Source organism: Carassius carassius, chromosome 38, assembly GCF_963082965.1.
Source record: "Carassius carassius chromosome 38, fCarCar2.1, whole genome shotgun sequence".
Lineage (NCBI taxonomy): Eukaryota > Metazoa > Chordata > Actinopteri > Cypriniformes > Cyprinidae > Carassius > Carassius carassius.
In genome coordinates, this window is record NC_081792.1 from 21291206 (window position 1) to 21306890 (window position 15685).

Below are 15685 nucleotides of genomic sequence, written 5' to 3' on the forward strand. Positions count from 1 at the left end.
CATTATTATCTCTCAATTTGCTGAAGGTCACAGGCTCTAAACAATGTTTGCTCTGAAAACTTGAACCCTTGTTCACCTCCTAATGTCACCTTGCTGAGTTTTCTTTTCTTCTTACACTTCTGCCGAATAATTTTAATAATACAAATTTTATTAGCAAATTTTTAATGTGAGTTTGCAACATAATTCACTTATAAGATCCTGACTCTCTAAACACAGCTTTCAAAGAAACAAGATGAGCTCTTCGATTGAGGAAGAAAATGCCATGTTCAAAGGGATACTTACTATTTCATCTTGTACTGAATTTAAGGTTTGGTTTGGGGCAAAACAGTGACCAATCAGGTGAATAAAAAGAGAAAGTTAAACTAGTTGTATCATTTTGAGCCTGAACTATAACTTATTTCTTCCTTTAACAAGGCTCCACACTAAAAACAACAACTAAGAAGTCCATGGCAGATAAAATCAAAAATTTAGCACAGAAATCCATGAATCTTCTGGCTGAAGAAACCCATGAAGATATATATATATATATATAGTGGGGTAAAATGTATTAGCACAAGTCAAAATTAAAATGAACCTAGATGAATAAATTCTGTTAAATTACTGTTAAATGTTAGTTCACAATCCTCAATCCATTAACTAATTAAACTTCACTGTAGTGAAACGTGATTGCTTGAGATGATGTATTATGTTTATTTTTCCAATGAAAATAATAGGTGATAAACTGATTCAAATTTAACTAAAATTAATACCAAACGAAATTCACTCTGTACAAAAGTTTTCTAAATAAAATAACATTAAATGAAGTTGTCAAAAATTAATACTGAATAATATTATTATTTATTCTTTTACATAAACACTAAATTTACATTTATTCATTTAGCTGACGCTTTTATCTAAAGCGACTTACAATTGCTATATCGCACGCCTCTGGAGCAACTAGGGGTTAAGTGTCTTGCGTATTGCTCAGGGACACACTGGCGGTTCACAGTGGATTCGAACCCGGGTCTCCCACACCACAGGCATGCGTCTTATCCACTGCGCTAACACCACCCCTGTGGTGAAAAGTTAAATGAAATAACTTTTCTTTAATGGTTATAACAAATAGCGAGTCATATTTGTGACAATTTCAGTCACAGTCAATAAGCCCAAGTAAACCTAATTTCCACTACTGAATTAGTAAATAAAGTTTTTCAGTTTATTTGTCAATAAACATAAATAGTTTTAGCTTGCATGCATACAGCAAAGTTCATTGAAGGCTATGAAATGTGCAAAACTGTCACTTCTAATATTTTGCAACAAAACGAAAAATAATTTCCTGCTGTGGACGGCAGCAACTACAGTATATTTTTCTAAAACACATTTTACCCAGATGACTTTGACTCACACAGTTACAGAACTATTCAAAAGTCCTATTCTGATCAAAACCAAGTGCACATTATTGGTCACATGCCTCGACCACCCTTGGCATAATTTGCTGAGCAACAACCAATCCTCTGCAGGAGTGCATTCACCCAGACTCTAATAAACAACTCTCAGTTTAATAATAGCAGACACGGCAGGCATTGCACACTCACTCCTAATGTAATCTGCTTAAACAATAGCGTAGCCTGGTAGAGCAAAAACAGTGTGTTATTCCTTTGACTGCTCTATACTTAAAGTGAGAAGTCAAGTGAACACTTTGAATACATGGCATAAAATGACATGGGGACCACCACCAGAAAAGTGCAGAGTTGCTCCGACATCTGCGAGCACTTCAGGGCCTGCTGGCCCATTTATACACGCTTGTGTTATAAATGCTCATTAAGCTGTTGTGCTTGTCGAGGGGATGATTTACATACTTTGTCATGAATTTTTGCAATTGATTTTAATTGTTCGCTTGTGTTAGATGGGCATTCATGTATAAACAAAACCCATAATATATAGAGCCCATATAGCAGCCCTTACTCACTTTGTTTTGTTGTAAGTGCTACTATCTGCGTAATCTCTGTTGTTTACAGTTTACTGGATGAAAGACAGTCATGGCGTAAAATGTACAGATGAACCTCTATAGTGTTCTATATTTAATAACAGGTGCACTTTTTTTTCTTTGTTTTCAACTACTACTAGGCATGAAAACAATGTAAAACAATAATTTAACACGCAAACCTGGCATAAATTTATAAAAGTAGAGGAAGATAGTTCAGGGTAATAATAATGATTAAAAAAATATATCTTTAGGGTGATTAAAAACCATGAGCCTCTTTGGGGTTATTTTACATCAATTGACTCTTGGCTGTACATTATCCTTTACATACAATTCTCTATAGTGCTGTAATCAGGGGTTAATTTATCTAATTAAAACATAAAAGAGGGACTGACATTATTTCATACCGCCACACTGCCAGGTGGATAATGGATACTGAGCGCTCCCCAGGTCTGCTCTTGATGGTCAAAGGTCTATTAATACCTCTGGCCTTCAAAAGCAAAGAGGGTTTACATTGATTCCTAACCAGGTGTAACCACCAGATGTGATATGTTTTCAATTTATTTGTTCACAATGAATGCAAAACTGTGCAATGTGACATGGTGACAGCCAATCTGTAGACAATTTGTGTTCCATTTACAATTAAATGGAGCAGAAATTTGGACCAATGTAATGTGGGTGGGGCTACAAAAATGTGTCATTTAATTTAACATCAGTTTTCAAATCTCCCATCATATAAATATTGTTTTGAAGTCATAACATGATTTTCTACAATTAATTGTGTGAAAATTACACTTTATTAATCAAAACTTAATTTTGTGTGAAGTTCATAAAAGGTATCTGAGTTTTACTGCCTCTAGTGTTCATCTATTTTGGAAACTGCAGTGATGTACGTACGTATTGGTACGTATTTTGCATCTCGCTGAAAAATGCACCTAGGTACATTTATGCCAAGAGACCAGGCAGCAAATAAAATATTCAGGCACTGTAAATTCCCAAAAGCTTTCTTATTTTATTCCTTTTTATTCCATAAACAACATTATCTTTATATTTCTGGTGAACAATGACTACACAGAAACTAATCTACTGTACAAGAGGCAACAGATAATAGAGCTATGGCTGAAGTCTGCTACAACTTCATCCGCTCTCTACAAAATATCCACTACTTGTACTGTATGCGAGTGAAGATATATTAACTGTCTATTCTAAGGACCGAGGACCCTCATGATGTGACCCACGGAGTCGCAGCTGATGTTTACACTGCTCAGTTCTCCTCACGCTTTCTGTCAGCAACACAAAAGCCAAATGATCTACGTGGACTGGGAAAGGTGACAGGTCATAGTGTAGCAACAGCACAAATTATTAAAGCTCACCTCTTCACTATTTCAGAGGCTTCGAACTGACAAGGCACCAAACATGGTGGGTTCTCTGAACACCTCAAACTTGAAAGGAAACAAGAACAGACCACAAAATCTTTAGTTTAAAGGAAAGCACAGGCAAGAGTTAGTTTGGAAAAACCTTCGAAAAGTTGATGGTTGTTTAAGTTCCCTATGATTATCAGTATTGTTTTTTTGTGTGTGTGTGTTCTCCCTCAGATGGATTTAATAATTCATCTGTTTTTCTTTTCAATGAGACTCCTGCTAAGCTGGCAAAACAACTGGAAAAAGATCCTTCCACCATCAAAGAACTAATGGCAGGAGGTCATACATCATGTCTAAAATTAAGCTTTTATGAATGTTTCCGTGCTTTTCAGATGCCTTTTAAACCATTCATTTTATGATGAAAAAGAAGTACAAAACAACAGGTAGGAATGTCCAAAAAGGCCCGGCATCCTTTGAAGGAAACGTGGACCATTGGAGCACATGGATTTAGAATAATGAGTTTTGCTTAGAGGCAAGATGAAGATAGAAGACTGGAGCCCCACGGTAACCTCGTGTACATTATGCCTGCTCATGGATGGGTATGATGAATACAATGTCCTCAAGAGCAATACACTGGCCTTTGGCACCGTCATCCTTCCACGGTCTCAGGAATCTCAGAATCTCTTGGTCTAGGCCCAAACATATGAGGATCACTGTGCATACACACACACACACTCACAAATGCTCTACAGCTATCCATCAATCCCCAACCTCCATCACAGCTGCTCCTGCACCAAATGCAGTCTCCAAACTCCTTCATGTTTGTGCTGCAGCAAGGTGTCATTAATTCCTCCATTTATAAAAGCTGAACTGCTATATATATATATATATATATATACACAACACTGCTTGATTAAAGTTGGGCGCTGTAATTGAAGTGAATACCAGTTTATGGGATGAAGGAGTAATTGCTCCCCAAGCACCCCACGGCTCATTATTCTTTTTGCCTCCAGCTCTCTCGTTTTCCCTTTTTTGAATGTGTATATAAATATAGGGCCCTCATGTCTTGTGAAGGATGTCCTTTCAATTACCTCCTTGGACTTTGCGAAGGTTAAAACAAAGTATTTGCACGCTTACGTGATGTGAACACAAAGTTGACACAGGTATGAAGATGTTTTCGGGCGAGATGGTGTAAGTGGGTTTGATGCTTTGAATATTTTACAGTCGTCGCTAAACAGTACTGAAAAGTTAAATCAGTTTCTCCATACAATTTCCTTTCTAAAGACCTGTTTGCTAACAGTGTAGCCTCGTCCCACTGGTTAAAGATCTTAATTGGTAACCTTAAGGCTTGAATTAGCAAGAGATGATCTTTGAGCCTTGATTGCCTTTGCACCCTAGGGGGGAAATTCACTTAGAATGAGTTGCGCACACATTGATTGATAGTGTTGTTTGTTTTTATGCACTGTCTGTGCTGTTTTAATGCACGGTTGACTAAAGGAATTATGTAAATCAGGTAACAGTGCAAACACACCCAGAAAATTGAAAGAAACCACCACAATTTAGCCTATTATTCTAAGTCTGTACAGCATCACTTCTGAGTCGGCTCATAAAATACAGAAAATGTGCTGCTGCTTCTTCATTATTTGATGAATTACTGCTGCCATGATCGAAAGAAATTGTTAACAAACACATTTCTTACATAAAACTCTGTTTACTGCCTACTAGAAATGCTCATTGCTCATGTTACCTTTTTCAGTAATGTACTTATAAAAGAAATCAAGCAGTCAGAAATTGTCAAAGGGTTTAAAAGCAAAAGTGTGGAGGTCAATTTTTCTCATAAGGTATAGTTCACCCCAAAACTAAAATTCTGTCATCATTTTACTCACCCTAAGGTGAAATGCAGACAAAAAGTACAAATAAATTACTATTAAATCCTATAGTCTGTTTAATATTTTACAGTGCACAGATAGTGTCTTTACCATTTTAAGTTGTCTTTAACCTGTAATATTACTTAACACTAGTGTATATTCTATATTCTATTTTACTAACCCTTTTAGTTGGCTACTTTGTCTTCTTCTCATTTGGTTCATTAAATTTGCTTCATGACAATTAAAAGGTGGTAGTGGACAAAATAAATAAATTATGCTTAATTAAGCTGAGCCTTTTCAACTTTAAGCCTTTACAGCCAGCGGGACTACTTTTACTGAATATATTCACTCTAACTAATTACTTGCTCAGCTGACTTAGCCTACTTCACGGGTTTGTCTAAAGTCATCTCTTCTAGTATTAAATGCTGCTTTAAGTGCTTCAGTTTAACTTATGTTTAGCCTCAAGAAAGGAATTATATGTATCAATTTCAAATAAATAAATGGCAAAAGCTGACATTGGGGGCCTGACAGCCTGTGCTGTGTTTCCAAATGCAGTTGGAGATATGTGGACCAGACTTATTATGAAATGAGTAAGAACAAACATCATCGTTATAATGAGATGAGGACATCTCTGTTTGTCGATGATAAGGCAATCGATGTCCCCGCAGCTGCGAATGACAGGATAAACATCAGCAATGAGAGAACAGTGCACATTTTCAATACTGACTAAAAGGAGAAATGCTAATTTCCTATGTATATCAAAGGTCACAAAAGCGGTTTTATGAAAAGATACAATCAAACTAAGCAGCGATGTACGGCTGCATACATGTGTTTTGACACTTTCCTGTGACCTTTGCCAATGATTTCCTACATACACACAGGAGCGAACAATATTTTCCCGTAAAACCAACGTCTTATCTGCTAAACACCTGCAAAACAGTTTAACCAAGTGCAATATTCACCAAATTAGTGCTGTGAGAATTTGAATGAAATCACTGTCATTCCTTTCAATGCAAAAAAGCCACATTTTCTATGTAAATTAAGCAAATTTTGCCATATTCACAAAATTTGGTTATGTTCGATTAGCAAATTTTCATGTAACGCAATTATCTCATATAGAAATTAAACCTATTTGTGTATATTTTCTGTTGACCATGGACCACTCCATCAAATAATATATTTGTGCAGACACAGCAGAAGTGTAGACACTGGGCAAGGATGACTTTTCTAATGTACATGTGTCAAGCACCTGTATTCACATGCTATCAAATGGAGTATACTTTGAAAGGCTATGTGGTTGGCTGTCTATGTACACTACGCATTTGCGTCAAAACCAAAGCATACTTTGGGCTTTAGTGAATTAGGACCGGAAGGGTTCGCGTTCACATGCTAATAGATATTCAAGCCCAGCTTTAGTTTGACTATTATTCTCAAAAGCCAACACTTGATCACACTGCCCTCCAAATAAACCATTTCTAAAGTGGAAGTTCATGGTCACCACAGACTTTTCAATCACATGAAGTCGAGTCTCGGAGACCCCAGTAATTTTAATTTTAGGCTTAAAAAGCAAATGATTGAATTTCTAGGCAAAAATTCATTAAAACAGACATTCTTATTTTATGACGTCATTTAGCAAATTAAAATACTGTCTGTGCAAGGCTTCCTATTAATTAACTTTTTTCTTTCATTTTCATTCTCTAACTCATCATGGTTTTTTTTCTCTCCTCTACCCGGTGAACTTGTCACACTAATAGGTTATGAATAATTCTGTTTCAGCTTAGATGGCAATTAGCCACAATGCTAGAAGCTATCCTTCTTCCCCTGTGGAGGTGTAGGGATTTACGAGTGTCAGCTAGACAAGGCACACACACTCCTTCGATTCCTAAGCAATTGCAAGCTAGGTTCTTCAAAACATCTCGTATTGATAAAGAGCAGCCCATTAACATCAACGCTACTGTCGACAAGGCTTCCAATGGGCAGTGTAATTTGTTCATACTGGGTTGTGTTCTCCAGCTGAAGGGGCTGGAAGTGGCATTCTTTATTGAGAGACATGTTTATTCAAATTATCCCTTCCAGGGCTTTTCACAGTCTGTCTTACCAGAGAGCTCTGCAGCATTCCAGGATAGAACTATAAGCCTGAGGACCACACACTTTCTTATTTGTTCAATTTAACAATGGGCTGAAAAATGATGAGTTTCCTTATTAATGCCAAGCTGCATCTCATACCGGTGGACAAACCATGACATACTCAGATAGGGAGGCTGTCATTAGGCTAGCGTCTGGCTAATGACTATAGGAGAGTGAGTGTATGTATATGTCTGGGGTCCTAGTTTCAGATGAATACGGAGGTGCTGTTAAAGCAACGGATTGGGGTACAGCTTCAGGTATCAATCATAACAGCGTACTAATAAATAATCCCTTTGTGGAGTCTGGTTTGGTGATAGAGAGAATTGCTAATAGCTCAAACTAAACTGCCAGTCATCTGACCAATAAATAAATAAATAAATTAGAAATATACTATGGTTGGAAACAACAATTTTACTGTAAAATATAAAGGAATCTTTGATAATTATAATAATATAATTTATTTATACAGTTTAATTAAATTGCAACCTTTGATTTGATAATAGCGTGCAAACTATATCACAATTATTGTACAGCCACATTTATTTATCTTAATATTTGAAAGTTATTTCAAATTTAAAATGATTCCATAGTAAAATTACAATCCACAAAGCATTAGATAATGTTCTACTATGGTTTGTTTATGCCTTATTTATGAAAGTTTGGGAAGCTCCTATATACTGCTACCACAAAATTTTTTAAAAGAGAGATAGGAACATGCATACGATGATTAAAAGCAAATCAGCTCTCTTTGTAATCTTTGCATTTTTATCGCCTCAGAGTTTTCCAAATGATGCTTTGCAGCACAGCATGAATATAAGCAGTGAATGAGGAAGTTCAAAGTGAAGTATTGTGAATTACACACAAACACACACACAGACGCTACCTCCCATTCAAAGGTCCTTATCATATGGAGACAGTCAGCCTTAATGAACAGCCCATTCTGGTCCAACTTGCCAAGCTCTAACAGAGAACATACAACAGACGTCCAAATAACAAACACAGGATAAAGCACTTCACTGTTGTCCTCAGACAACAAGTTAAAGGACAACAAAAAAAGATTGTGGGACAGCTTTTGGATGCAACTCTGCCACTTTCCTCTCTACTACATAATGCCAAAAGTCGATCTGAGCAAATTATGGTCCACTTAATCTTGTATATACTGTAGAGTTACATCCTCTTGTTTGAAGATGGTTTTAAATTAGTGATTTCTGTTCCACAAGCCTGATGGAGAGAAAATACAGAACAGAACATTTCAGCAGTGCATTTATACTCACACATGACCGTAAGAAAAACGTTCCCTGATGCCAGGACGACCTTCTCCCGTGTTGCTCGGTCATAGATTCCTACATGGCATTCGTAAGGTCCGTTGTCTGAGATCCGGACCTCTGGAAGCCTGTGAAAAAGATCAAAAGTTTATTAACTGTAAGATATTTTCAGTGATTGTAAATCCCTATTCGGGAGGCAATTGTTTCTCATGTAGATGTCTGTAAAAATAAATTTACATGGCACCTCAGAGATGAAACTCATGAGTGCAACAGTTATTGTACAGTGTTTGGCAGTGGTCAAAAAGGATTTAGACACTGAATTTTGAATATATTTCTTCTTGTTAAGATGTGGATTCGGACAGCAATTAAATTACCACATGGCCTTGGTGTTTGTCAAAAAATGTAGGTAATTCGACCAAGGATTTTGACCCGGGTGGTGGGCAAAAAACACTGGCATTCTGGATTTGGACGGCAATAAAATTACTGACTAACCTCTTTTAAAGGTTTCAAATCGCTTAGGTCCGCATGAGAAACGATTACTGTCCAAATCGGACTTAAGACAGAATATTTATATTGCAGTTCGCTTCAAGCTACCATGACATCCTGAAACTAGATTCTAACTTTTTTTTAAGTAAATTAAAAATTTTAAAGTAAAAACTCATTGTCATAATGTTAGGGGGTTCTGGGTGGATTATAGGCAGTATTCAGTGACATTCTCAATGACCTTCAGTGACATTCTGAACTCTAAATATGGTTCAGATTCCTCCTTCATTGTAAAAAAACAAAACCAAAAACAAAACAACAAAAAACAAAAAAAACTTCCTCAGAAAAATAATAGCACATCTCTATATAACTCCAAAGGAAATGTTAAAGTATACAAAATAAGTGCTTTATTGAAAAAGGCAGAAGAGTCAAAAGTTTCATTCTGTATTCTGAACATGTACTACAATTCAAATCAAAGTGAGATGTTCAGCTGCAGGCAGCAGATCAAAATCAAAGACAATTGTCCTTCCTGGCCTTCTGTAGAAGACAAGAGACTGTAGTGAAGCTGAAGCATCTGGGTGTGCGGTCATAGGAAAAGAGAGGCCAAGGAAAAAGGCCAAGGAAAAGAGAGACCACTGCCTAAGAAAACAGTCTGTCGGTCTATTTCTGTTGTCCCTGGAGCAGGGGGTAGACTGCTGACGAAGGCTGACTGGGATACTCAGATGCTTGACCCTATGGTCCATTTTTGTTGCCCCCCCCCCCCTATTTTTCTGTTCCTTTTCTTTGCATCTTCTCTCTCAGGACACCGAATAAAACAAACAGGAGGCTATATTTCTAACTGCACTGGCTATTTAAAAATGTCTTTTAAAGTTCAAGTTCAAGTCTGCTTTATTGTCAGTTCTTCAAATCCACATGTACAGTACATACATACAGAGAATCTAAATTGCGTTACTCTCAGACCCCCGGTGCACACAGATAACATTAACATTAAAGCCTAAAAATCTAGATCAAAATATAAAATGTAGATACAACTATACAATAAGGGAATGTTAAAAAAGACATATAATAAAATTAAAAATAAAGTTAAATAAAGCAGCGCAAGGCAAAAGGCAGATAGAGTGCAAATCAATGAAGTGAACAACAGTGCAGATAAAAGATTATTTAGTGCAAAAACAAAAGCTTATTAAGTCTGATTAAAGTGGCAAAGGGCTCAAGAGCAGTTATTTTATTTAACTGACTGATGAGGTAGTGGAATGATGTCAGTTCCATGGAGAATGAGGTAGTGAGCAGACCAATGCTGCACAAAGTGACTGGTGCATGTCAACGTATATTAGTGGGGGGGGGGGGGGTGTCAGGGGGGGCGGGAGTTCATAGTTCAGTGGTGCCTGAGGCAGAAGAGGGGGGGGGGGGCAAGTTCGGGAGTGGGTTCAGCTTCCTGATAGCCTGGTGGATGAAGCTGTCCTTCAGTCTGCTGGTCCTGGCCTGGAGACTACGCAGTCTCCTCCCTGATGGCAGCAGGCTGAAGAAGCTGTGTGATGGGTGGGTGGGATCACCTGCGATGCAGAGGGCTTTGCGGGTGAGACGGGTTCCATAAATGTCCTGGAGGGATGGGAGAGAGACACCAATGATCTTCTCAGCTGCTCTCACTATGTGTTTCAGAGTCTTTCGGCAGGACGCGTTGCAGGCGCCATACCACACAGTGATGCAGCTCGACAGGATGCTCTCAATGGTGCCTCTGTAGAAGGTGTACATGATGGGGGGCGGGGCTCTGGCTCTCCTCAGTTTACGGAGGGAGTAGAGATGCTGATTTGATTTCTTGGCCAGTGCAGCTGTGTTTTCAGTCCAGGAGAGTTTCTCTGTGATGTGCACACCCAGGAACTTGGTGCTGCTCACTCTCTCGACAGTCGCACCGTTGATGGTCAGAGGAACGTGCTGAGTGTGTGCTCTCATGAAGTCTACAACAATCTCCTTCATCTTCTCCACGTTCAGAGAGAGATTGTTGTCACTGCACCACCCGGCCAGGCGGCTCACCTCGCTCCTGTAGTTTGTCTCATCTTTGTTGCTAATGAGACCCACCACAGTCGTGTCATATGCAAACTTAATAAAAAGGTTGGAGTTGTGTGAAGGTGTGCAGTCATGGGTCAGCAGAGTGAAGAGGAGGGGGCTTAGCACACATCCTTGGGGGGCCCCAGTGTTCAGTGTGATGGTGCTGGATGTGTTGCTGCCGACCTGTACTGCCTGAGGTCTTCCAGTCAGAAAGTCCAACAGCCAGTTGCACAGCGAAGTGTTGAGCCCCAGTTGGATCAGTTTGTAAATGAGCTGTTGAGGGATGATTGTGTTGAATGCTGAACTGAAGTCAATGAACAGCATTCTGAAATATGAGTCCTTTTTGTCCAGATGTGTGAGTGCTGAGTGGAGGGTAGTGGAGATGCACAGTCTCTCAGTAAACGCCCAGGGATGTTGTCAGGACCCGGAGCTTTGCGTGCATTGATCCTGCTGTTTTGTTGCTCAAAGCAAGCGAAGAAGGTGTTCAGCTCATTTAGCAGAGAGCGTTGTCACAGGTCTGTGGTGGGGGCTTGTAATCCGTAATGGTTTGTATCCCCTGCCACAGGTTCCTAGTGTCTCTGCTGTCGCTGAATTGATGAGCTATCCTCTTGGAGTGTTGTCTCTTAGCCTCTCTGATGCCGCGGGACAGGTTGGCCCTGGCTGTTCTCAGGCCCACCTCATCTCCAGCTCTGAAGGCAGTGTTCCGTGTCTTCAGAAGTCTGTAGACCTCCCCTGTCATCAGTGTTGCCAGATTGGAAATGTCCAAGTATCGTACCAGAAGTTCAAAATTATAGTATTTGGAAGAAAATTATCGTACATGAGTCAAAAGAGTTATTTATCTATTCTAAACCAACAACATTTTGACAAGACCTGCAAATTACCATAATAGATAACAAGGCTTATTGTTGGACGGAAGCAGTGATACAAAATACTATCCCTTTATTTTCAGTGACTGTGTGTCGCAGTGTATATTAAAACATATTAAAATTATTTTTAACACTTGCTTTGTCGTGTCCAATGAAGAAGGAATTTAGCTGTTGCTTCGTGGTGCAGTTAACTCCACATCTGAGCCGCTGTCATCGGAATCCTGCGTGTTGCCAGATGTTGAAGGGGTTCTTGCTGTCATGGACCGCAACAGTGCCCGTTGGCTTTAAAGCAGGGCACGCTCCTGCATTCTTAACACACCCTCAGGTACACACAAACTCATTTAGAGTGTCTGTAATGAGCCGATTTCGTGTATGAGAAAAGAAGCCCTTTGACTGCAACTACCATTTAAATTTTCATAAAATTCTGAAATTATCGTACATTACGGGATTTTTTTCATTATTGATCGTACATCGTACAGAGGCAAAAATTATCGTACAAATAAGATAATTATCGTACGTCTGGCAACACTGCCTGTCATCCACGGCTTCTGGTTGGCCCGGACAGTGATGGTTTTTGTGACCGTTACATCATCAATACACTTGTTGATGTAGGCAGTGACAGTCTCTGAGTACTCCTGGAGGTCAGTGGTGTTATTGAATGTGGCAGCCTGCTTAAACATGTCCCAGTCAGTTGTGTTGAAGCAGTCTTGAAGAACCTCTGATGATCCTTCTGGCCACACTTTAATCTGTTTGTGAACTGGTTTGGCGACTTTAATGAGTGGTCTGTATGCTAGCATGACAGTGATGTGGTCTGAGAAGACTACATGTACATACTTTTGTACATACTATGTACATACTTTTGATGACATATATATGCTATATAATGATGCCCAGTTGTGAGCTCTATGCCACAGACAGACCTCGAAATGTAAAAAATCGAGCCATCTGGACCGTAACGAGGGAATTTTAGGGAAAGGGAAAAGTGTTCCGTGAGTTCCACAACCAAAAATGCACCTCCTCGCCATCTCTCCTTTCACGCGCTGTCAATGCTCGCAAACACACAGGCAGCCTGTATACTGTCAGTTGGAGGGGCGTGGTTACGGATTAAGCAGACACCAAATTCCTCAAGCCTACGTCATCAGTGAAGTTCCTCCAATGCAGAGGGGAGGGGCATTTTCAGATTTTGATTAAAGATTATGAAGCCAAAAAATTTTTTTTGTGTGGATTGACTTGCATGGATGAATTGTTCAGCACAAAACGATCAATTTAGGCGAACAAAGTAAATATAGTCAATTTTGATTTCATGTGGACTTTAACTGTAAAGATGCGGTTCTGCCGACATTGAGCAGAAACTCGCGACTGTATGCGCGTTACAGACAGGTAGACGTGATGACTATGGAATTACATTTGCTTCAATAAAAATGAACAAAACTTTATAAAACTGAACGTAACTTTTTCAGAAACTATCAAAAATATGCCCTGACAAAAGAAGAAAAACACAATGAAAATGAAAAAAATTAACACAGTTGCACAAATGTAACAGGCTCTTCAAATATGCTTCATTTTTGTTAATGTTTTTCAAAGATTCGTTTTAGCTGATTGTGGATTCTGAATGCATTGCCACAGATTTCGCTTTTGCTTCGCAGTTTTTCGTTTAGAGTTTTGACACAAACCTCTCATGTTGGCAGGGTGAAGAGTGATCTACTCTGATTGGATAGTGAGCTTTTGATGGACAGGTGCTCTCTGACCGGGAAGTACAGGCGCCACTCAGTGGCGCCAGAGAGTGGCGCGCATATTGGAAAGCTCTTGTGATTGTGATTTGTATTACTAAATATGTAAATAATATTTGACCTTCGATCGTCTCAGTCTGTAAAGATGAGCTCTTGTCCTTCAAGGCAGCTTGAAGTAAGCCTGTGTTACATGACGTATTGCATACAAATCACCACGAGAGCTTTTTTTTCTTTTTTTTTTTTTTATTAATGCAGAGAACAAAAGTATAAACATACATCACACAATATCAACCACAAATACAAACAAAAAAAACAATAAAGAATAAAATAGAACTAAAGGAAAGAGGGCCAAAATCTAAACAAAATTACACATGATCAAAGGTGGAGCAAATTCTAACAGTCCTTATAGCGTTCTTATTAGTAGATACTGAGATTACATTCAAATAGTTTTTCATTTCTTTTAGAAAAACAGAGAAGACAGGTTTACAGTTGGAGAATTTGCATTTGTGAATGTGAAATTTGTAAAAATGTAAATTAATAACAAAACTGATATTTTCGTTTGTGGGGTCAGAGTCATTAATACCCAAATATAATGTTTTTCATATGTACTGAGAAGCCTGGCAAAATCTTACACTTGACAAACACACCAATGTCATCTCAAAGTTTCTGAGTGCAGTGACCAAAATAAGTGTACAGTTTCTTCAGAACTCGAACAAAAAGAGCATGTAAGATCAATGTCAGATTTAAATCTTTGTATAAACTTCTTTACAGGCTAGAACCTGTGTATGAGCTTAAAATAAATGTCTTTCACTTTGTCTGTGAAAAATAATTTTTGGGGTAGAGACCAGATTTAATCACCGCGAGAGCTTTCAATATGCGTGGTGCACGCCACTGAGTGACGTCTGTACTTCCCGGTCAGAGAGCACCTGTCCATCAAAAACTCGCTATCCAATCAGAGTAGATCACTGTTAACCCCGCCCCCACAAGAGGTTTGTGTCAAAACTCCAAACGAAAAACTGCGAAGCAAAAGCGAAATCTGTGGCAATGCATTCAGAATCCACGATCAGTGAAAACAAATCTTTGAAAAACATTAACAAAAAAGAAAGCATATTTGAAGAGCCTGTTACATTTGTGCGACTGAGTGCATTTTTTTCGTTTTCATTGTGTTTTTCCTCTTTTGTAATGGCATATGTTTGATAGTTTCTGAAAAAGTTACGTTCAGTTTTATAAAGTTTCGTTCATTATTATTGAACTAAATGTAATTCCATAGATGACGACGTACAAAAACATTGCGACTCACGAGACATAAAACATGAAAACACCGTTCTGTCGGGACAGAGAGAAGCCGCTGCATGTGGATGCGCCGCCATCTTGGTTATGTACATACTTTTGTACACACTATGTACATACTTTTGATGACATATATATGCTATATAATGATGCCCAGTTGTGAGCTCTATGCCACAGACACACACACACACACACACACACACACACAGACACACACACACACACACACACACACACACACACACACACACACACACACACACACACACACACACATATATTTATTTATAGAGATCACTCACATGAAAGAAAAATTGCAAAAGATAATATTATTTGTATTCAGAAATCAATGCATCTTGAACTTGTATTATTACAATATTATTACAATTTAAAATAAATTTCATATTTTAATACATTTTTCTGCAGCCACTGTAGTCTTCAGCAGCACATGATCCTTCAGAAATAATATGCTGGTTTACTGCTTAAGAAACATCTCCTATTATTATTTTTTTTTGTGGAAACCATGATAAATTTTGATCAATTTAATACATCCTTGCCAAATAAAAAAAACAATTGAATAACAAAACTGACCCAAACTTTTAAATGGTATAGTGGATTTTATTTTAAAACACTTCTGGTCCTCTTTTGTTTGCAAATCTTTTGAGCCCATGTTCCAAGTTCTGGAT

At 38.4% G+C, this 15685-nt stretch overlaps 1 protein-coding gene across 2 annotated transcripts in view; it reads right to left on the reverse strand.

The window, feature by feature from the left end:
- Window positions 1-15685, reverse strand: part of LOC132119554 (immunoglobulin superfamily member 21-like) — a 239984-nt gene that overhangs the window by 62770 nt on the left and 161529 nt on the right. For both annotated transcript variants that reach the window (XM_059529619.1, XM_059529618.1), the window contains exon 4: window positions 8594-8712. In XM_059529619.1, the coding sequence (XP_059385602.1) occupies window positions 8594-8712 (119 nt within the window). The remainder of the gene's footprint in view (window positions 1-8593; window positions 8713-15685) is intronic.